This window comes from Mus caroli, unplaced genomic scaffold, assembly GCF_978045245.1.
Source record: "Mus caroli unplaced genomic scaffold, Mus_caroli_1 scaffold_9, whole genome shotgun sequence".
NCBI lineage: Eukaryota > Metazoa > Chordata > Mammalia > Rodentia > Muridae > Mus > Mus caroli.
This window is the reverse complement of record NW_028227264.1, coordinates 57,242,134-57,265,522: the sequence shown is the minus strand read 5'-3', so window position 1 is coordinate 57,265,522 and position 23,389 is coordinate 57,242,134. Positions and strand designations below refer to the sequence as shown.

The 23,389-nt window shown below is 45.4% G+C and overlaps 1 protein-coding gene across 1 annotated transcript in view; it reads right to left on the bottom strand.

The window, feature by feature from the left end:
• The window catches only part of Sh3rf3 (SH3 domain containing ring finger 3), a 313,055-nt gene that overhangs the window by 65,056 nt on the left and 224,610 nt on the right, over positions 1–23,389 (bottom strand). The window contains exon 4 of the mRNA XM_021175059.3: positions 21,798–22,157. Coding sequence (XP_021030718.1) covers positions 21,798–22,157 — 360 coding nt within the window. The remainder of the gene's footprint in view (positions 1–21,797; positions 22,158–23,389) is intronic.

Here is a 23,389-nt window from a genome sequence, read left to right as displayed (position 1 = left end):
ACAACCTTGCACAAATTCATACACATGAGCACATGAGTTGTCCCAGTAAGTTCAGGCCACACATAAGGGGATTGGAGGCAGCTTCTAAAAGGAATGGGATATGTCTCTTAAGGTGGAAGGGAAGGTGGATGGTGGCCTGGTAGAAACATTAAAATGAGACAGTCAGGCAGGACAATGATGCCAGGTCACTAAGGTCCCAGTGTGGGAACTTCCTGCAAGGATCTAGTTTCTACACCAAGAGCATCCAAAGAGCTAGGCTAGATAAATTCAGTGACACATGTGCAAAGTCCTGGCCAGAACAGAGATGGGGACTGCACAGAACCTGCCTGAGCTCTGCTGCAGCTCATCTCTCCACATCCACAACGTCTCCAATGGCCTTGAGGCCACTCAAGCCAGAACTCAATAGGATGGTAGAATGTTTTTGGCCAGGAGAGACAGTGAAGGCAGATTTCCATCTTCTGGGCAAAGAGGATGGCTTGGCCCATGGTGTGGCCATCATTGGTATTTGTCTTGCACTGGGTAGTATGAAGGCCTTTAGCCCATAATTGATCCTCTGTGCAAACCAAACATCAGGGTTCCATAGGGCAGGTATCAGGAGGCTTAGGAGGATAGGTTGAGGTGATACCCAGGGACTCTGTGGCTGAAGCAATCTCTGGCCTATTTAGAAGATGTAGGCAGGAGTTTGGGGGTGAGTTGTTGAAGGGTAGGGAGTAGGAAGCAGAGCATTGGCATCTAAGCTCAGGGAGCAATTGCTGGTGGTCCTCCTGGAAACCAACAGCTGGAACCCTATATAACAGATGTTACCAAACCAATATGGAAGGTTTTTTCTTTATTTTAAGCTGTGCATTGGCTAGAACTGCAATACTTGTACTTGTGTATACGTCTGTTGAATGAGAAATACTACCCCCCCCATAGACTCATGTGTTTGAACACTTGGTCCCTTGCTGTTGGCATAGTTTGGGAAGGTTGTGGGACTTTGAGAAGGTTGATCCTTGCTAGAAGACATGGATCCTTGGGTGTGAGCTTTGAGGCTTCATACCTGGCCCTGTTTCCTAGTCACTCTCTGTTTCTTGAATGCTGATGTCTCATGACCAGTCAGCTTCTGCTCCTGCCCTCACACCTAAACCCACCATGAAGAACTGCAGCCCCAGGGAACTGCAAGCCAGAATAAACCTTTTGCTTACATTGCTTTTGCCAGAACATTTTATCACAGCAACAGGAAAAGAAACTAAGACAGAGTCCTTTCCCAAGTTGGAAGACTCATGCTTACAGTGTGGCACTGCTGTGCAGTGACATCCAGAGGGGACATCAGTGAGTTATGACCTGGTGGCAGGAACATCAGCACGAGCTCTGCCAGGGACAAAGAGTAACCTTGCCAAGGGAGCGTGATAGGCTTTGTGCTTTCCTGATGCACATTGGCTTCTGCCCATCCACTTCTGAAGCAGGTCTTCATCTCTGTCACCAGGAAAACCACAAGAAGAGCAACCCTACTGGGGCAGAAAGCTGGGGGCTCTGACTTTCTGGAGACTTCAAGACTATTTAGAGGATGTCTGCTGAGGTTATAGAGCCTGCTGATGATCCCCGATGACAGGCTGCTGACCTCTGACACTGGCAGAAAACACATGGCAGGCACCGAAGCCTTAAAGAGCCTATTAGAGACTCACAGGTCAGGGTAGGGCATGGGATTCCTAGCCTCTGGCTGAGCCTCTGCTAACACAGTGCTGTCCAGATGCACTTTCACACCCCACCACTTTTCTCTTGAGATGGTTTTAATGAGTGCCTGAAACAAAGCAGCACTGTGAGGGGTAAGAAAGTCTGGTTTGAAGTAAAATGGAGTGTTCAGTTGAGGGCTTCCACCTAGCAGCAAACAGCCATTCTACCTTTGCTTTAAATATACATGTTGACTATGTATATGCATATATATGGATGTCATTATGTGACTATGGGTGGCAACCATTCTAACACTGAGCTGTGTACCCAACACTCTTCTCATTGGACACAGTGTCTCACTAAGTTGTCTAGGATAGCCTTGAGTTCATTCTTTAACTCAGGCAGCCCTTGTACTTGAGACCCTCCTGCCTCAGCCTCCCCAGTAGCTGGGATTACTGTTGAGTGCCACCAAGCCTTGTTTCCGATTAGATTTTTAATCATTTAATTTTTAGAACCAAGGAAATGATGAAAATAACAAAGCTGGGGATTCTGGTTGCTCTGGATGGAAACTGGGGTTATGGATCCACAAATAAGGAAAATATGATATTTGTCTCTCTGGTTCTTACTGGGGTAGCTCGCTCAGTATATTTTTCATGTGCATCCATTTGCCTGCAAATCTAGTTTATCTTCACAGCTGTGTAGAATTCCACAGTGTGTGTACCACACTTTTGTTGGGTGAAAGATATTTGCGTTGTTTCTGTTTTCTGGCTGTTGAGAACAGAGTGACAGAGAACGTGGCTAAGCAGGTATCTGTATGTCAAGTCATTTGGTTATATGCTGAGGATTGGTAGAGCTGGGTCAAATGATAGATTGTAAAATGTGTGCTTTCTTTCAACGTCTCCTTTTCTTACAGAAAGAAACCAGTTTTCTCAGCTCCTTGCCAGCCATCCTTCCAGTTTCCAGCCCGATCCCCTTCCAACGTTTCTCCCAACCATTCCTCCCTCAGTCCCCCCACATGTTACTGAAACAGTCCCTTCTCCCAGTTTTCCAAGTACTAGCAGCTCCAAACTCTAACAACAGCTTTAGCCTAGCTCTTCAGCTCAGCCTCGCCTGGCTCAACAGTCACCAGCTGCCTTCTCACTTTGCTAGCCGAGCCCACTTTCAACTGTCTCCTGACAATATCTTCTCAGGCTCACTTTCTCCTGCCCAGTGGTCTCCTATTTCCACTCCGTGCAGTCTCTTGTCTGCCCCAAATGCCTTCTCTCCTCTAGCCCTACTCAACCTTTCTTCCCACACCAACTGTTTGTTCTAACCCAACTCTCCAGCCATACTCTCCTGCCTCCTGGACCCTACCCTTCTCTGTCAGCCCTCTGATGGCCTTTTATATCCTCTCCTATTCCAAGAAGTTCAAGAGCCAATCCACATTGTAGGTCATAGAGTCAAATGGTTCTCGTAAAGAGATAGTTGACTATCAACTGGGGCTCTTTTAAAGGGCCAGGTACACAAAAATAAATCACTCCATATTAGATCTATTTTCAGTTCTCTGAGAGTTCACTACACTAATTTCCATAGTGGTTGCACCATTTGTAATCTACAAACAGTGATGGAGGGCCCCCCTCTCCCTATATCCTCACCATAACTTGTCAGTTGTCTTCTTGATCTTAGGCACTTTGAACTTCCCTGATTGCTAAGGTTGTTCATCACATTATTTCTCTCAGTCATTTTAATTTTTTCTTTTGAGACCCTCTGTTCAGAGTCAGAGCCTGTATTTTTTTTTAAATTGAGTCATTTGTTTTTCCAGTTATTTTTTAAATCTTGGTATATTCTGTATATTACTTCTCTATTGGGTGGACAACTGGCAAGGATGCACCCCTACTCTGTGGGCTTCTGCTACACTCAGTTGCTTCCTTTGCTGGATAGAGGCTGTTTACTGCATTCCCATTCATCAGTTGTTGGCCTTAGTTCCCAGGCAAATGGACTCCCATTCAGAAAGCCTTTTCCTGTGCCTGTGTGTTATAGGGTTCTAATTATTTTTCTACTAGCAGTCTCCATGTTCCAGTTTTCACATGGAGGCCTTCGATCTATTTGGAGTTGACTTTTATGCAGGGTGACAGATATGGGTCTTCTATTTTTGTGAAGAATGTCAGAGATGGTTACTTGGATCTATAAATTACAGCATGGGAATCAGAGCTCCCAATCTTTAGATTTGGGTGCATAACCTGAAGTAACCATGGAAGCCAGCTGTGTAGAAAGGGACCCTGAATGTCATAGATGGTTAGTTGGATCTATAAATTACAGCATGGGAATCAGAGCTCCCAATCTTTAGATTTGGGTGCATAACCTGAAGTAACCATGGAAGCCAGCAGTGTAGAAAGGGACCCTGAATGGTGTGGCATATAGTAGGACGCAGGTGCTGTGAAGGGGAGAGACTGCAGGGGACTTGGAGGATCAGGAGGAGGCTCGTGCAGAGGGACAGAAAGGAAGCAGAAGTCATTATCACTAACCATATCTGGAAAAGAGACAGGGAAACACTGTTCTATAATTCCTTACATGGAGCTATTTCATGTGGAGGTGATAATGCTCCCCCAGCAAGAGCACAGACTATCCAAGAAAACCTCATTCAATGTGTTGTTGGTCAGTCGACTCCCAGAGACTCCCCAAACAGCATAGACAGTTGCCATTGCCCTCGGTGGCCACTTAGAACTTGAAGGTATGCCACACAATTTGGATATACTTTGAATAGTACTTGCAGGAACTGAGCTGGAACTGACCCTAGAGCCTCCTCTCTGAGGACTAGCATTCATATTATTGGAAGGAGCTCTGCAATCTGCCAAGAGGACAAAAGCAATCAATGGTCCTCCTCAGCTATGAAGCCTTCGAACCACAAGCGGGATGTCCCCAATGGTGCAGTACTGACACCTTTATCTTGGGGACTGGGGGGTAACCAAATAGCTGTCTAATTGAACATAAGGCCTGTACAATAGGAGGGAACCCATGCCTAGTACTATAATAGTAGCCAACTACCCAGTGAAGGTAAAATCATTGGCCCTGGAAAAGACTCTACAACTGCCATTATGCCATTCAATTAATACAGTTTCTAACTGTCCTGTAAATACTTATCCCCATGCACACAGGCAAGTATACCACTCAGGCCCTCATCAAAGAAGACTTTATTTTTAAGTCAGCAGATACTCACAAATGGTCAAAATATAGAGGAAAAGTAACTGTGGAGTTCCCGGCCCTCTGGTGGATACCTATACAACGTAACCACTTTGCCTAACACTCAGGGAAAATCAGAGGAGGGGGAGCAGACAGATTTTAAGAGCCAGAAGACCAGGGTGCCTCCTGTGAGAGAGTGTCTTCTAGACTCAACAAGAATGCTGCACCCACAAAATGTCAACAGTGTGCATGCCTACACAAGAACTTCATGACAACAGTTATCAGCACGGGATGGTGACATTCACAAGATGAAGTTACAGGCCATTAATGGCTTCTGAGAACGGGAGGGAGAATTGTCACTTTCTCCAGGGATGAACCCACGATTGGTTATCCAATCCCAAGTGTTTAGTCCTAAATACATGCATGCGAGAACACTAAGTGGACTCCCTAGATTGTATACATGTATATACACTACACACACACATTTGTATACATGTGTAAATAATAATAGTCATTATAGAAGAGGTAATGATTTTTGAGAGTTGGGGGACAGGAGAGGAGTTGGAGGGGAAGGGGGGGATAAACATAATGTAAATACAGTACTCAAGTATAGAATTCTCCTAAATTTTAAAAGTAAACAACAAGAACAACAACAACAAAACCTATGACCATGGTACTCAGACAATGGTCTATAATGACTCCAAGAGTGTCTGGTAGAAATCTCTGTTCCAAATTCAAAGGCAAATCCATCCTTGCTTACCAAGGATTATGTGACCCTTCCCACGATGGGTCTTGAGAAGTCTGGTGTGGGGCAGAGATGGCTCAGTGGGGGAAAGCAAAGCACTCCTGTACAAGCCTGATGCCCCGAGTCTGGATCCCTGGAACATAGGTAATGAAGCCAGAGATGGTGATAGACATCTGTAACCCTAGCACTCCTAGGGTGATATGAGAGACCAGGATAGGAGAATTGCCCAGAAGCTCATCGGCCACCTCGCTTCAAGCACACAGCCCAGCTGCAGAAGCAACAGGAGACACCAAAAACCAAGGTAGGAGGCAAGAACCGACTCTTGAACAGTTGCCCCCGACCTCTGTAAGTGTTCTGTCACACACATGCACGGGTACCTGCCACCTACACACAAAGATATATAGAACATTTGTATCATCATATCTTTTTAAAAAATGAATCCAGGAAGGACACATACCAGGGCTGTGCCTGAGCAGGTGAAGACACACACATTCAAGAGCCGACCACCTAGGTGGTCAGCGGTGTACCCAATGGTGCCACTGCCCATAAATACAAAGAACTGATGATAGCCTCAGGCCTAAGCATGAGCATTTGGCACCAGCCTGGTAGACATGGGGTCATCTAAGAGTCACAGCCAATGAGAATGCCCTCACCGTATGGGATTTCCCATGGTGTCAGCATAAACATGAGCCAAGGAACCCACCCATAGTACAGGGGTTCTGCCAGCATCACAGGGCTCCAGGACTGCAAGGCCAGAAAGCAGACACAATCCTGGAACTCATACTTCTCTCCTCCTGGCTGAATGGATGCGTACCCCAGTAACAGTCACCGACAGTGTGACTCTGGGCTGTTGTTGGTGACAGTGGCTTGCACTGTGAAATGCCAGCATTCTCTGGGGTCAACTCAGCACCAGCTTCTGGCTGCAATACTTCCATTGCTCAGCCCTAAACTGTCCAGTTGTTACCAACAGCAGAGGATCCTCATTGCAATTTAATAGTCTCATAAGCAAGCATGCCAACTAGGCCGTGTAGTTTTACCACTGGGATTAATAAGAGGAAATAATAGGTGAAAGGGTTGGCAGGGATGCTGGGGTCCCAAGCTGTTTGAGACTCTGCCACAGATGAAAAAAACCCCAGAAGAAATACCTCATCATTTTAATTTTTAATATGCATCATGAAAACACTGTTATCACCCCAAGGGGTAGTGAGATAAACATGTTTTATTCAGTACTTGCTGTCACTGTATCACCCTTGGTGAACTGCATCTCAAAAGAAAAGCGAGAATTAAAGCATTTGTGGCCTGATTCTTCTTGGTTCTGTACATAACCGGAATGGAAGATAGCTTAGGAATGTAGAATAGAGTAGACTAGACTAGACTAGAATAGAATAGAATAGAAAGATTCACATCTTGACCCACAAACAGGAAGCAGAAAGAACAAATGGAACATGGTGTTAAGTCTTTAAGCTCTTGAAACTTATGCCCAGTGACATACTTCCTCCAGCAAGGACATAGATCCTAGCTCTCTACAAAGACTCCCCAAATAAGGACTGAATATTCAAATGCCCAAGACAATGGAGGAACATCTATCATTTAAACTACCACACCCTATAACTTGCACCTGTGCTTACAACTTAAGGTGAAGGTCAGTGCCTCTGCTACTGCCCTCTGGCCATGCTCTCCCTACGAGCATCCCAGATGTGCTTGCAGACTATGGCAGCAGAAGCAGCTAAGCTGTTGGCTTGATGATCTCAACTGGGGGCAAACCATGACCACAGGTCAGATGTATCTTAGCAACTCTGTTCCAGGCTCCACGGTCAATTAGCAACATTTATCCATTTAGGTTACTGTACAAGGGCAGCGGTGATTAGTCAACATGGAGACATGCGACCACAGAAGTCTACACTATTTACTATCTGACCTTTTGCCACAGAGTGCATTACACAGGGAAGTGTATGTGTAGTGAGCCGCAGTAGTGTGCCGAAGCTTACTGGGCATGCCCTTGATAGCACTAAGAAGAATCAACTGAATCCAAGGAGAGTGGCCCGTGGGAAAATAGTACCCACAAAATACCAAGGGTGGAAAGAGATCTGTGAAGAAGACATGGATATAGGCATAGATGATCTTCATCCAAAGCCTTCTTCTATTAGCTTCTTCATCCCTTTGTACAAAAGGCACATTGCCATGTGGCCATAGACAGATGCATTGTGTCTGTGGCATGTGTGGATCCATAAAATGGAAGGCATTTTCTAGATCATACGGTCTTCATTTGCATGTAGTGACTTTCCTGCTCTGCTTTCTAATCTGCAGTGATTCTGGATCCTTCTTCTGAGTCTAGGCACGTGTGAGTCTGCCTGATCCTCACCTCCATGGATACTCTCCACTCCCACACCCAGTGCTCACATTCAGCTACTTCCAGAATTGCAGAAGAAAGCTCTTCTTGGACTAGACACCGTGGGATTGTTTATACTCATTGTTGAAGCTCAACTGGTAGGTTTTTAAAGACAATCCCTTAAAAGGCATGTAATTAAATTCATAACTTGCTAAAACTTCTAAAAGTAAGACATGCTCTCAGCCTCAAAGGCAGCTGGAGCTTTGCAGGTGGGTAGAGCACCAGGGGGAGCCGGGCTGATAGGCATTTGACAGCAAGTGGTTGCAAAGCATTAGGCCTGGGGCAGCCATTGCTGTCAATTTCTTCAGCTCTTAGCCAGTACTTCCTCCCACCCCCACCCCATCTACATAGTAGCAGAGATAAGACTCAGGTAGCAAGGGAGCTCCGGGCAGAGCTCAGATTCCTTCTGAGACACAGGGTGTTTGAGAAATGTTCTTTTCAAAGTCGCCCTAATGATTTGCAAACACTTTCCCAGTTGCATCAATGTTAAAGCAACTTTCTTCTATCTCAAGGGGTTGCTTATTTGGAGTTTATCTGTCAGCAGCTGAGCTCTTCAGGTGAATGGGGCCTACTGAAGGACTTGCCCATGGCTGCATGAGAGTTGGGCAATGTTAGACTATCTCTGGGACCTTCCAGGATCCTCCACAGTGTGGACACTCAGTTCTGCAGAGCCAGTAGGACCATACAGGCAACACTGGAGGGCCATTAGAGCAAAACTGGCCTTAGAATTTACAAGTGACAGCGCCTCATGTCAACTGCTGCAGACAGATGTACCTTCAGTTTCCTAACCTCTGTGTTCAATGTAAGGTCTTCCAAATCTGTGTGGGACTTGGGAGAGGGGTGTGATGGGGCTCTGTCTTAGTCAGGGTTTCTATTCCTGCACAAGCATCATGACCAAGAAGCAAGTTGGGGAGGAAAGGGTTTATTCGGCTTACACTTCCATGCTGCTGTTCATCACCAAAGGAAGTCAGGACTGGAACTCAGACAGGTCAGAGAGCAGGAGCTGATACAGAGGCCATGGAGGGATGTTCTTTACTGGCTTGCCTCCCCTGGCTTGCTCAGCCTACTCTCTTATAGAACCCAAGACTACCAGCCCAGGAATGGTCCCACCCACAAGGGGCCTTTCCCCCTTGATCACTAATTGAGAAAATGCCTTACAGTTGGATCTCATGGAGGCATTTCCTCAACTGAAGCTCCTTTCTCTGTGATAACTCCAGCTGTGTCAAGTTGACACAAAAATAGCCAGTACAGGCTCCGAATCCCTATCTTCAAGTATGTTGGAGCTGTGTGTCTCAGTGTGCACAGTTTGAAGATATGACATATGTCCCTGAAGAGACATCTTGGTCACTGTACTGTTGCTACAGTTTTGCACACTCCCCCTACCCACTCAAAAAAAATCCCACATCAGGGCCAGCAAAGGTTTTCCAATAATACTCCAGACTTTGTGGGTCCTCTGAGCTCTATGTAGCACCTCAGTGAAGGCATACTATAAATGTTCTAATAAACCCGTGATTTACTAAAGCAAGCCATGAGGCTGCTTTAGCCTTGGGAGGAGGCAGAGTCAGATCTTCCACTGCCCAGGACTCACAGGTTTGAGTCATAAATAGGCTCCTGTTTCTATGTCCCTAAGAGCCCCGGGCTTCTTGTTAATTGTTGTCATCTGTTTACACTGAGTGATTCCCAACAAACCATGTTCACTTCAGCTCCTTGGGCAGTTTGGGGAAAACTTCAGTCACACTTGATATATGGGAAAATCCCTCTAATAAATATAGTATTTCATTTAATTGGGAATGGTACACACACACACACACACACACACACACACACACACATTTTCTTATATTATAATGGAGTTAATGGAGTTGAAAAATTTCTATTGCCTAGTGATAGATACTGTGATGTTCATACCATGATAGTAAGAGAGTTTCTTTCTTGCTTGTTTGTGGTGATGGTGGTACAAACATGCCTACAGTGCTGCCAGTGTTATAAAGGTATGGAAGTAAGACACCTATAGACCTAATACTTGCCAATGATATTAAATGATGGTGTGATTGGTTTATGTATTTTTCATTTATTTGTGTGTACATGCACATGTGTATGCACCTGTGCATGCCATGTCTCAGTGAGGGGGTCAGAGGACAGCATATGGGCTTGGGTTCTTTCCCTCTAGAATGTGGGTTCTGAGGACCTAACTCAGGCTATCAGGTTTGGCAGCAAGCACCTTTATTTGCTGAGCCATTTTGCCTACCTTGTCTTTACTTCTTACCTTAGTAATTTTTATTCCTGTTTTAGAGTGTATGTTCTGTTTATAAAAAGCAACACATGGCAAACAGCGTACTGTGTTGCTATGAAGCAACAGTCCCATTAATCTCAGGTAAATGCCTGCTTCCCCCATCCCCTCTCTCCTCCATCTCTAGTAGTAGTAGGTGTGTATGTGTGTATGTGTGTATATGCATATGTGGGTGTGCAAGGGCATGCATATGAGTGTGTGTGCATATGTGGGCGTGTGTGTGTGTGTGTGTGTGTGTGTGTATGTACAGACATAGGGAGGCCAGAGGACAGTCTTGAGCATTGGAGGACAGGTATCTTCTACCATTTGTTTCAGATGGGGTCTCTCACTGGCCTGGAGCTTCACCAAGTAGGATGGGCTAGCTGACAGCAATCTCCAGAGACCCACCTTCCTGTGCCTATGTTGTGCTAAGATTGTCATCACAAACACTGTTTTGTTTTGTCTTGAATGTGGGTTCTGGGGAGTCAAACTCAGGTCTCAAAGACTGCAAGGCAAATGTTTTACAAATGCAGTCATCTCCTTAGTCCTTTTAAAAAAGTGTTTCAAGTCTCACTGTGTAGGCCAGGATAGTCCCAAACTCACCATTTAATCCTGGCTGCCTGTCTGAGTCTCCTGCTTCAGCTTCCCCAGTGCTGGGGTTCTAGGCATGGGCTACCATGCCCATCTGTGTATCTCTTGATGTACACAGCGGCCATTTCAAAGTGACTGTCCTACATGCTCCACTATGTTCATAGCAGCCCTATTTATAATAGCCAGAAGCTGGAAAGAACCCAGATGTCCCTCAACAGAGGAATGGATACAGAAATTATGGTACATTTACACAATGGAGTACTACTCAGCTATTAAAAAGAATGAATTTATGAAATTCCTAGCCAAATGGATGGACCTGGAGGGCATCATCTTGAGTGAAGTAACACAATCACAAAAGAACTCACACAATATGTATTCATTGATAAGTGGATATTAGCCCAAAACTTAGGATACCCAAGATATAAGATACAATTTGATAAACGCATGAAACTCAAGAAGAATGAAGACCAAAGTGTGGACACTGTGCCCCTTCTTAGAATTGGGAACAAAACACCCAGGGAAGGAGTTACAGAGACAAAGTTCGTAGCTGTGATGAAAGGATGGACCATTTAGAGACTGCTGTATCCAGGGATCCGTCCCATAATCAGCTTCTAAACGCTGACACCATTGCATACACTAGCAAGATTTTGCTGAAAGGACCCAAATATAGCTGTCTCTTGTGAGACGATGCTGGGGCCTAGCAAACACAGGAGTGGATGTTCACAGTCAGCTATTGGATGTATCACAGGGCTCCCAATGGAGAAGCTAGAGAAAGTACCCAAGGAGCTAAAGGGATCTGCAACCCTATTGTTGGAACAACATGATGTACTAACCAGAACCCTGGAGCTCTTGTCTCTAGCTGCATATGTATCGAAAGATGGCCTAGTCGGCCATCAATGGAAAGAGAGGCCCATTGGACTTGCAAACTTTATATGCCCCAATATAGGGGAATGCCAGGGCCAAAAGAATGGGAATGGGTGGGTAGGGAAGTGGGGGGCGCTATGGGGGACTTTTGGGATAGTATTGGAAATGTAATTGAGGAAAATATGTAATAAAAATATTAAAAAAAAAAACAAAAAAAAACAAAAACACCCAGGGAAGGAGTTACAGAGACAAAGTTCGTAGCTGTGATGAAAGGATGGACCATTTAGAGACTGCCGTATCCAGGGATCCATCCCATAATCAGCTTCTAAACGCTGACACCATTGCATACACTAGCAAGATTTTGCTGAAAGGACCCAAATATAGCTGTCTCTTGTGAGACGATGCCGGGACCTAGCAAACACAGGAGTGGATGTTCACAGTCAGCTATTGGATGTATCACAGGGCTCCCAATGGAGAAGCTAGAGAAAGTACCCAAGGAGCTAAAGGGATCTGCAACCCTATTGTTGGAACAACATGATGTACTAACCAGAACCCCGGAGCTCTTGTCTCTAGCTGCATATGTATCGAAAGATGGCCTAGTAGGCCATCAATGGAAAGAGAGGCCCATTGGACTTGCAAACTTTATAAGCCCCAATATAGGGGAATGCCAGGGCCAAAAGAATGGGAATGGGTGGGTAGGGAAGTGGGGGGCGCTATGGGGGACTTTAGGGATAGCATTGGAAATGTAATTGAGGAAAATATGTAATAAAAATATTAAAAATCAAAAAAAAAAACAAAAAACAAAGTGACTGTCCTGTCTATTCATGTTCATGTAAGTGCCCTTTGCCGTGTTCACACAATGAGAAAAATTACCTAATAATGAGTTACTAAAACACGCGCCCTTCACTAAGTGATGAAACAGTGAACCTTTTGCCAGTCTTATCCAAATGATTTGAAAAGCAAGTATATGAGATTCTTCCCTTAAGCTGGTGTGTATTTATGATGCACAGTACTGGGTCTCATAGGACATTGTCATGCAGATGCAGTATGTATCTGACCACATTTCTTCCTTTCAATCCCTATAGTTTTACATGTCCTTTTATGTCCCACATACATACCTACAACATATATACTTACATAGCATATATATACATATATATATATATATAAAACACCTAAGATCAGCTAATGATATAAAATATGCCCATATTATTTGTATCTGACTTAATTTGGTAATACCACATTTCCAGAGGCATCCATTCCCCTGCAAACAATGCAATTCCATTCATGTGAATGAAATTCCATTATATGTGTGTACACATATCACACTGTTTTCATTTATCTGTTGATGGGTGTATAAGCCGGTTCCATCTGGTTATTGTGACTTGTGCAGCAATGAACCTGGATGTGTAAGTGCCTCTGTGATATATTATAGCAAATACTCAGGAGAGCTGGATCATGTGACCATTTTGTTTCAGCTATTTTATTATTATTATTATTATTATTATTATTATTATTATTATTTTAGAAGTCTCCATGCTGACCTCCACAGTGGTTGGACTAATATAAATTTTCATCATTATAAAATTCTATAAGAATTCTATTTTCTCAACATCCCTGCCAGCATTTGTAGAGGTATTTCCTAACTGCAAATCTGACAGAAGATTAATATCTGGGCTAGAATATACAAAGAACTAAAAATAACTAAATACCAAGAAATCAAACAACCCACTCAAATAAATAGGAAAATGAGATGAATAGGCAGTTCTGAAAAGATGAAGGGCCATATAAATGGCCAATAAACATGAAAAAAAATGTTCAACATCACTAGCCATCAGCAAAATGCAAATTAAAGATAAATTAAGATTCCCTCTCACCCCAGTCTGAATGGCAATCATAGGAAAACATCTGGACTTTTAATGGTGGAGTCAGCCCAAATAGCTTTTACGTCAATATTTTGGTTGACAGACTTCTGCCCCCAGCAGAATAATGACACATGACTGCTACCCCATTATTCACACAGAGCTGCGTGCTCTGACCTCTGCTGAGAGCAGAAGGAATTCTACAGGGTACGAATGTAAGCAGGATGGAATCAGAGGCAGACATCTCTCAGCTGCACCCTCTGCATGGCCATCAGAAGGGACCCAGAGCTCACAGGAGAGCCGGGAGTGACAGGAGCTGTCTGCTCACAGAAGGGCAGCCTGAGTTTTATGCATCTCGTTATTTTGTATGCATGTAAGACATTCAGTAAAGTGTGCTGTTGACAGTTCACAGGGCTCACCCAAGAAGAAAGCTAATGTGTGCGAGCCCATTTATGGGCTAGGCACACACAGGACACAGAGACAAATGCGCTTAGACCCTGCCCTGAAGGACCTAAAGGTCTTTGAGGGTAATAGCCATATCCACAAATCAGACTCCATGGCAGACACACAAAGTCTGGAAGGCACAATAGCAACACAGGGATTAATCAGTGACCCATCAGCACAGAAAGCAGCAGAGATGAAGGGATTATTTCAAATTGTTGCAAGAAAGGTGATTTTTACATATGATTATGCTTCTGCATGTTAGCAGTAAGTGAATGGCCAAGACAAGTTACAGTGAGAAGGGATTCCTAGAGTTGTGGATGGTAGGTGGGCAGTGGGTCTATAGATGGAGCATAGGCTGCGTTGGTTGAGGTTAGAAAGGCAACCTGGGGCTGAGTCTCACAATGTCACGGGAGTATCTGCAGAAGCAGAAAGGCTGGACTTGGTGCATGGGTATTCAGGGAGGCACTGAGGGTATGGAGTCTGCAATTTGGAAGATGAGATATTGGTTTGGCATTATATTATTATTATTATTATCTTTGTATTATTAGAGACATATATGGAATAAAGGCACAGAGTAATGTGAAGAAAGGAAGTGATTTATCTAGCATCCATTGAGTTGAGGCACCTTTCCAAATGAAGCCATCATGCAAGTGAGAAGGTAGCTAAAAGTAAGTATAGTCAAGTATATACCTTGGAAGCATAAACCAGTGAGGGTGTGTGTAGTGGGAAGATACATATGCATCTGTGCAAGACAGACAAACAGACATGGAAAGTACTCAGACTGAACCGGATGGGGCAGGGGAAGGGATGCCCAGAAAGTCATAAAGTTAGCAGTGTCAGATGCTAATCAAGGGTCTGGAAGGATGATAAACAATCAGGAACTGTGATGGTACAACAGAGGAAGATGGTATAGGGCGGCTGCAGGTTGTCAAGCACGTCAGCATGAGGAGGCGACGTGCTCCTGGCAGGAGCAGAGCAGATAGTCCTTGGAAGCAGTGCTAGAAGATGGGGCAGAGAAGGGGTCACCTGTGTCCCACTGAAACTCACACTGCCCTCTCGTCCCACAAAGCCCCGGAGAAGCAAGCAGCTAAACTCAGGCTACCTGCTGCATCAACAGTGGGAGGAGCCCTACATTCTTCCCAGCCTACCCTCCCTTCTCCCAGTGCCCTGCCCCTCCCATGGTCTGACTCCAGAATGAGTCTCAGAGATGCCCCTCTCAAACCCACTGAACTTCCTGTTCTGGTTACTGGGTGCCAGGAAGCAAGCTGCTGGTCTGAAGAGGCACCAGGAGAAGGACCATGAATCCCCGTCTCCCAGCCTTTTCTGCTCCTGGCACTGGACTTCAGGATAGGACACCAGGGTCTGCCTACTCCAAGCCTTAACCTTACAGTATGACCACTCCCCCCACACCCCATCTCCCCTGTCCCTTAAAACAATGGTTCTTTCTTCTTGCTCAGCAGTAATATCAATGAGGTCTTAGCCTAAAGTCCTTTTCTAAAAATGGCCAGCTAGAAAGTTTTGTTTTTATAGTGCTGGAGATTGAGCCCAGGTCACACCCATGCTAGGTAACTGAACTATAACCTGAGTACTAACAAGTCAATGCTGTAAATACTTTAGTCCATGTGGGGCCCTTGGATTCCTCTATCTCTCCCAGCACCCTGCTTTGAGTTGTTGTTTTAAAGTTCTTAAAAATATCAAAGAACTGAACCAGGCCGTGGTGGCCACCCCTTTAATCCCAGAACTTGAGAGGCAGAGGCAGGTGGATTTCTGAGTTCGAGGCCAACCTGGCCTACAGAGTGAGTTCCAAATATATATAAATAATATAGTGTGTGTATATATATACATATATATGTATATATATATAAATAATGTATGTGCATGTATATATGTATATATATATATATATATATATATATATATATATATATATATATATATGTAACTGGGAGGTAGTGACACATGCCTTTAATCCCAGAAATCAGGAGGCAGACCTCTGAGTATGAAGGCAGTCCATCTAATCTATGTAGTGAGTTCTAGGCCAGCTATGGTTAAATAGTGAGATGCTGCCTCAAAAGAAATAAAAGACCCTGAAAGAAAACTCACAAACAAAAATCAGAACTGAGGTTGTTTCATAGTTGGTTAAAGTTCTCGCCTAGCATGCACAAGCCCTAGGTTCATTCCCCAGAACCAAATAAAGCTGGTGTAATAGAGGACGCCTGCTATGCCAGCACTTGGGAGGTGGAGGCAGGGGGATCAGAAGTTTAAGATTATCCTTGGGTATACAGTGGGTTCAGAGCCAGCCTGGGATACATGGAACCCTGTAAGTAAATAAACAAATAAAATAAAAATCATCTATAGTGTGTGGGTTATGCAAAACTATCTCGCTAGACCCTCACATAACACTTAGATAATTATGGGCTAAGCCACTAGTTCTAGCTATAGAAACAATCACCGGGGAGTCAAGAACTCCCAGAGGAATTTCCAGGGACAATCTTCCCCTTTCTCCCCACTGTCCATGAGAAGAGCCTTGCAGTGAGAGACTTGTTGGGATCAATGGAATGAGCATCCAGGGAGAGTGTGTTGCTCAAAGCTAGGCGGTAAGAGGTGAGGCTGGTTGGTCTACATGCCAGCAAGCCCTTCTAGCTTGGGGGTCAAAATTAGGAACAATTCTGAGTCCATTAAAAAAAAATCTGGAGTCAGTCCCAGCACTACTGGCTACCCGGGTACAGAGAGCTGGGAGTCCTCTGCCCTCAGTACAGCCTGACCAAGTAGCACACTTCCCTTTCCTTCTCCCCGAGTCTGGTCTCAATGGTTGGAATGAGTCTACGTTTGGCATGCTATTTTAGATCACACTGTGCACACCATAGAAGAGAATCCGTGAAGGAGGTGATGGAGCACAGCCAGCAGGGACTGTCCCCTGTCTTTGTGTCTATGGTATGAGCACAGAAACAAATCCCATTGTCTTTTGTTGAAAGCCAACAGGCTCCTTCCCCTAGAGCCCAGTGCATGGGAGAGGAAAGGTTTTGGGGTGAGCGGGCCATTCCATTGTTTCTAGCATTGACCTGGTTTGAGCACTAAGTCCTGGGTCGATGGGGACCTTCACCCCCAGGCCCAGCAGAGCAGCAGGTATCCATCTGGTACTTAGAGCTGGAGGAGTAGCTCAGGCATGCTCTATAGCAAAGCCAGGATTTGGGAGAAATCCAAAGTAGCCCCTAGGTTGTATGGCGTTCTCTTATTGGACATCAGAGAGTCAAGCTAGGGGAAGGGGTCTCTGACTTAGGTAGCCTATCCCCCCAGTAAACCGGTTCAGAAATCCTGGCAGCTGGCCATATCTGGTGACATATGCCTATAATTGTAGCACTTAGGAGACAGATGAAAGGATCAAGAGTAGCCAGCCTGAGCTACACAGAAAGCATGAGGCTAACTGGAGTTACCTAAGTAAATTTCGTATCAGAGAAGAAGAGGCAGGAAAAACAAAACAAAACAAACAAAAAACCTGCTGGGAGCTGGCACTATTCTGGGGGAACTGGTATCTGAAGTTTCTCCGTCCCAGGTGACAGTGAGATACTGCCCCAAAGTGGAATTCAGCAGTGGTCCTCAGTTGCCTGTGGTGAGGCAGGAGTATAAGACCAGTCTGGCCTGGTTCTCTCTAGTTCATGGCTGACAGGGTTAGGTAGTTTACAGGGTGTTAAGGTTCTGAGGCTCGGCTCCATGGTAGAAGGCAGTAACGGGTGATATTAGTTCTCTTACTCCCTCATGTACAATCAACCCCTTTCCGGAGCTCCAGGGAGCACAACACCTAAACCCAGAGAGAACTGGAAAGCAGCTGAACCAAAATCAGTGCAGCTCCTGAGCCTTGGGAAGAATTCTCCCACGTTGTGGGCTGGCGATCGAGCCTCTACTCTCTGAGCAGCAGGTCCACTCTTACACATCCTGTGTGCAACTGCCATGGTGAGGCATGGCGTCACTTCAGCTAACAGTCAAGGAAACGGAGATTCCTACAGAAGACTCCAGGCATTTCCCCAGATCTGTTCAGTGGGGTTGTACAACCATAGCAACTCTCCAAAGGAGAAAACCAGAGAGGAGCCCACCGCTCTACCTTGTCCCTGCCCTCCATTGCTCTGTGCCTGAGGGAGAGAGATGGGAAGGGTGGTCTTGGTGGCTCCCCTAAGTGGTAAGGTAACCTGCGGTGCAGGGAGAGGAGAAATGATCAGGAAGTCAGGAAGTGCAGTCACAGCTGGAGAAGCCACTTGGAAGAGGCCACAGTCAGACAGCTCTGCCCCCAGAACCTTCAGGCTTCACAGTGGTGCTCAGACCATTCTGTCTCAGAAACATGGGGACCCCTGCTGAGCTTTCTTTAGTCTTTTCTGTAGAATCCACAGCCCTGCTGCTTCCTTTCATCTTTTCAAAATTTTTTTTCCAATTTTTTACTAGGTATTTTCTTCATTTACATTTCAAATCTATCCCAAAAGTCCCCCATACCCTCCCTAGCCTGCTCCCCTACCCACCCACTCCCACTTCTTGGCCCTAGTGTTCCCCTGTACTGAGGCATATAAAGTTTGCAAGTCCAATGGGCCTCTCTTTCCACTGATGCATATGCAGCCGGAGACACGAGCTCTGGGGGTACTGGTTAGTTCATATTGTTATTCCCTCTATAGGGTTGCAGACCACTTCAGCTCCTTGGGTACTTTCTCTAGCTCCTCCATTGGGGGCCCTGTGTTCCATCCAATAGCCGACTGTGAGCATCCACTTCTGTGTTTGCCAGGCACCGGCATAGCCTCATGCTTCCTTTCATCTTAAGGTAGCAGAGACCAAGCGAGGTTAACATTAGCTACCATGGATGCTCTGTGCATGTGTGGATTGGGCTTCATCATTAGCTACCATGGATTCTCTTTGCATGTATGAATCAGGCTTCATCATTAGGCACCATGGATGCTCTGTGCATGTGTGGATCAGGCTTCATCATTAGGCATCATGGATGCTCTGTGCACACGTGGATCAGTCCTGCAATTACTTCACTTCTACTCCAGGACTTTAGGATGAAGTCACTTAATCAGCAGCAAAACCAGCTCAGGTTTCTGCTGCTCTTTCTGACAGAAGGGTCTCTTTATCCACCTTTATCTACTAGCAGTGAGCCCTATAAGATGTGTTCCTGTCAGCCTATTTTATTAGTGACCCTTCCTGGAGCCGGCCTGGCTGCTAGCAGAATCCAATATGGTGTCCCCCAAGTAGGTTCCATGATAGCTGGTTGTTTCTAGAGCAGACACCTGTATGGACTGTTCTATGGAATACAGTCCAGTGGTCAGTGGGGGTTCAGAATTCATCAGCATCAATCAGCACATCCCTTTTCAGAAGAAACCACGATCCTGAAGAACTTGAACCTAACAGCCTGGGACAATGCCCTGGAGGCAGGAGAGAGATGCATACACCCATTAGTCAGTGAGGATCCCGGATGACAATCCTGTCCTTTCCCTCTTCCATCCTCCCCAGAGCCCACGGGCTCATCAGTCAGTTAAGGGGTCTTGAGTTAACAGCCTGACCAGACATCTGGGCTTTAAGGGGAGAAAGGATTGATGGCTGTGGGTCACTTACTGAGCCCCAAAGTCGAGCTGCTTACTGTGGACTATGGAGAGTGAAGCAGCAAGCAGCCTTTTCTCTCTGCCCAAGATGTCTGTCTGTCTGTGTTGGTATATAACTGGGGAGCAGAGATGGCTACTACCAGTTGCTATGCCCTCATAGGAATTTAAGAACAGCAAGCACTTATCAACAGCCTGAAAGGATTAATCCCATGAAGGAGGGTGGTAGGGCCACGGGTCAAGTCAGGTAACATCACCTTTTATTTTAATAGAAAACATGCCAACAGTCCTGTGCTGTTTCTGTAATTATTTTTTTTTTTATTGTCAACTTGACACAACCCAGAGTCACCTGGGAAGAGGGGCTGGCAATTGGAAACTTGCCTTGGTCAGATTGCCTGTGGCTATGTCTATAAAAGACTGTCTTAACAGATGACTGATGTAGGAGGACCTAGCCCACTGTGGGCGATGCCATTCCTATGTGGGTGGATCTGGGCTGTATAAGAAAGATAGCTGAGCATGAACTAGGGAATGAGTGGGAGAGAGAGCCACTAAGCAGAATTTCTCCATAGTTTCTGCTTCAGTTGCTGTTGTGTTCTAATGCTGACTTCCCTCTATGACGGGCTGTGACGTGGAAGTATAAGATAACAAACCCTTTCTTTCCTTAAGCTGCTTTTCATCATGGTGTTTATCACAGCATCAGAAAGCAAACTAGAACCAGGCCCAAGGACCATTCCATGACCAAAATGTGTGCGGGCAGAGGAGCTGGAAGTCAAGAACAACAAAACTACAGATACCAAAAGTGCCTGCTGCAGACCATGGCCTCTGCCTGAGACAAAGCCAACATGGGTGTGCTGATTAAAAAGTATACGCCAGTATGTATGGGTGTTTTTGTATGTGTATAGGTTGTTTGTAAGTATGTGGTGTTGATGTGTGTGCACAGATGTGCATACATGAATAATATGCATATGATGTGCAGTTGTAGTTTTCAGCTGAGGTAGCATCTCCAGCAGAACTACAGTTCTCCAGAAGTTCAGTGTTTTCACTTCATTTGTTAGGGTCTATGTGAGGCTCGTCTCTTTAACTTGGAGGCAGAGGCAGGCAGAATGTCTACGACTGTAAAGCCAGCCTAGGCTTCATAATGACAGAGTGAAATACCCCATCAAAAAGAAATGTATTTATTTCATTTTATGTGTTGTATTGTTTTGCTTGCATGCAAGTTTGTATAGCATGTGTGTGCCTGGTCATAAGAGGTCACTAGATCCTCTGGAACTGGAGTTACAGATAGTTGTGAGCCACCATGTTGGGAATTGAAAGTGGGCCCTTTGCAAGAGTCATACATGCTCTTAACTGCTTGGTCACCTCTCCGACCCAGTATAAAAGATGATTCTCCATATAAATTGCTTATTGGTTCCTTCCCAAGTGTAGCCATGTACTGACGCCATCTCTCTGAAGCATGCCCATGACAGTCAGAGGTGGCCCTGGAAAGAAAGTAAAGCAGGCCAGGCAGATGGACCTTGGGGTAAGAAGGTATGGAGCAGGCAAGAGCTGGCCCTCCCCCATTCTAACTATGCACAGACGCCTTGTCCTGGAGTATGCTAAGCTTGGAGGCCAGTGGCTCGCTCCTCCAGGAGACATGCTACCTACTTCTCAGTCTTAGCAGAAATTTGATGGTGCAGGAGAGACCCCTCCTCCCTTCCTGGCATTCATAAAGGAGAAACTTTCCAAGACTGACAGGTTTCCTGGATTTCAGGTAATTATTGCTCTATGTTCTTTAAGCATATTATTTTGGGTACTTAAGTCTACAAATAGACTAGTGGAAATATAATAAATGTTTTATTTAGAAATAGAAAGACCTATAGAAAGAATGGAAGAGAAGGTCTGAGCAGTGTGGTTCATTCTGGTTCTCAGATCTTGTCCCTTCTCTACTGGGAGGAACATCACAGAGTTGCTCAAAATGTCACACCCAAGACTCTTCTCAGGACAAACATACTGAGCATCAATAAAAAAGGAATGTCCAAGATGACTGAATATCACTCCAATGCTGTATCCAGGAATGACTGATAACCACCTCACACATGGAGGCCACCATGCACATAGTTATAAGGCCTTTGATGCCAACCAGTCGCCTATGAGGAGAGACACCTAGTTCTAGTGTGGCTTCCTTTAGGATAGCTCAGGAATCCAGGACTCAAGGTATAGAGGTAGAATAGGAACCATGGGAATCATGGACACAGGCTCTGGGAATTACCTGGGTGGGGACAGTGCAGGACAGATGGGCAAGCTCCCCAATCCTGGCTGCGGCGCGCGGGTCACTGGAGCTGATCAGCACCGGAGCACTAATTTCCATGGAATGCCTGTGACTGGCAGCCTGTGAGGATTTGTGTGTCACGCTGAGCGCGGTGAAGGAGTGGCGCTTCTTGGCATTCTTCTTGCTGTCCACGCGTCGTTGAAAGGCACTGACTGCCCCTGAGCTACTTAGGGTGGGACCAGGGGCCACACTGGCTACTGTGCTGGGGTCAGAGGACAAGAGGGCATCGTAGTTGTATGCAGTAGTGGCAGCAGGGCACAGCTTGTCCATCTCAATGAGTTGCTTGGCAGAGTCGTTGAGCTAGGTGGGAAATATAGAGAGGAAACATCATTACATAAATGTCAGCTACCCCACACCCTCCTCTCTGTCTCTCAGCCCTGTCCGGAGCTCACACATGGAAAATGATGTGTTTATGAGGTCAGAGCTTCCATTTGTGGTTTCCACCATGAGTTTGTACAAGAAAGTAGAAACATAGGCATGGGTTTCCTTGGAAAGGTTTCTGGAGATCACTACAAGGAACAGAAGAAAGGAAGGGCCTTCTAGGGCTGCTGCCACAGCCCTTGTCTTTCTCAGTGGGTTGGCATTTCTTCACACTCTATAGCTCCCATGGCTGAGGGAGTGAGCATCTTCAGAAAACTCTGGGCATTTTGATTCACACCTGGTCTGGTGTCCTGGAGATGCTCATCAATCAGTCACGTGAGGCTAAAGGGACTGAGAGGATATACTGACTGAGTGCCTGTCTTGTTTATCCAAGGTTGTATGTACCGAGATAACGCAGCAAACAAAGACTTGCTTTAAACCACTTTCTCTGCTAGAGTGCCTCAAAATGCCCAGAGGTTTCAGAAGATGCTGGCTGGCTCTGGCTCTGCGGATCTGAGATAGCACCCAATTTCCTGCATTTTTTTTTCTCCTTTAAAACAGATTTTTTAAAAAAGGCTCCACATATATGGGAATACCCGCAGAGGCCAGAAGAGGGCACCAGCTCCCCTGGAGATGGAGTTATATGCAGTTGTGAGCCATCTGACCTGAGTGCTAGGGACCAAACTTAGGTCCTCTGCAAAGCAGCAAGTGATCTAACTACTGAGCAACCCCACCACTCATTTTCTCATTTTTATTAGTTCATTGAGACTTTCATGTGATTTATTTTGATCACATCTACTCATTTCTTCTTATTCCTCCCAGATTCAACTTCCAACTCTGTGTCCCACTTAAAAAAAACAAAAACAAAACAAAACAAAACATCAAGTACAAGTTTGTGTTGTGCATATACTTTAGATGTGTGGCCTTCCACTGCAACATGGTTGACCATGCTAGGGTTTGGTAGGGCTTGAACTTGTGCCGGTCATGAGCATGCTGTTGCAGCTGCTCTGCATTCAAATGCTCTGTTGTATCTGGGAAACAGATTTCTTCTAGTCATCCACCCCCACTGGATTTTACAATTTTCTTCCATTCCATCTTCTGAAATGATCCCTAAGCCTGAGGAGAAGTGGATGTCATATAGACATCCCATTTAGGACCAGGAAATCTCAGTC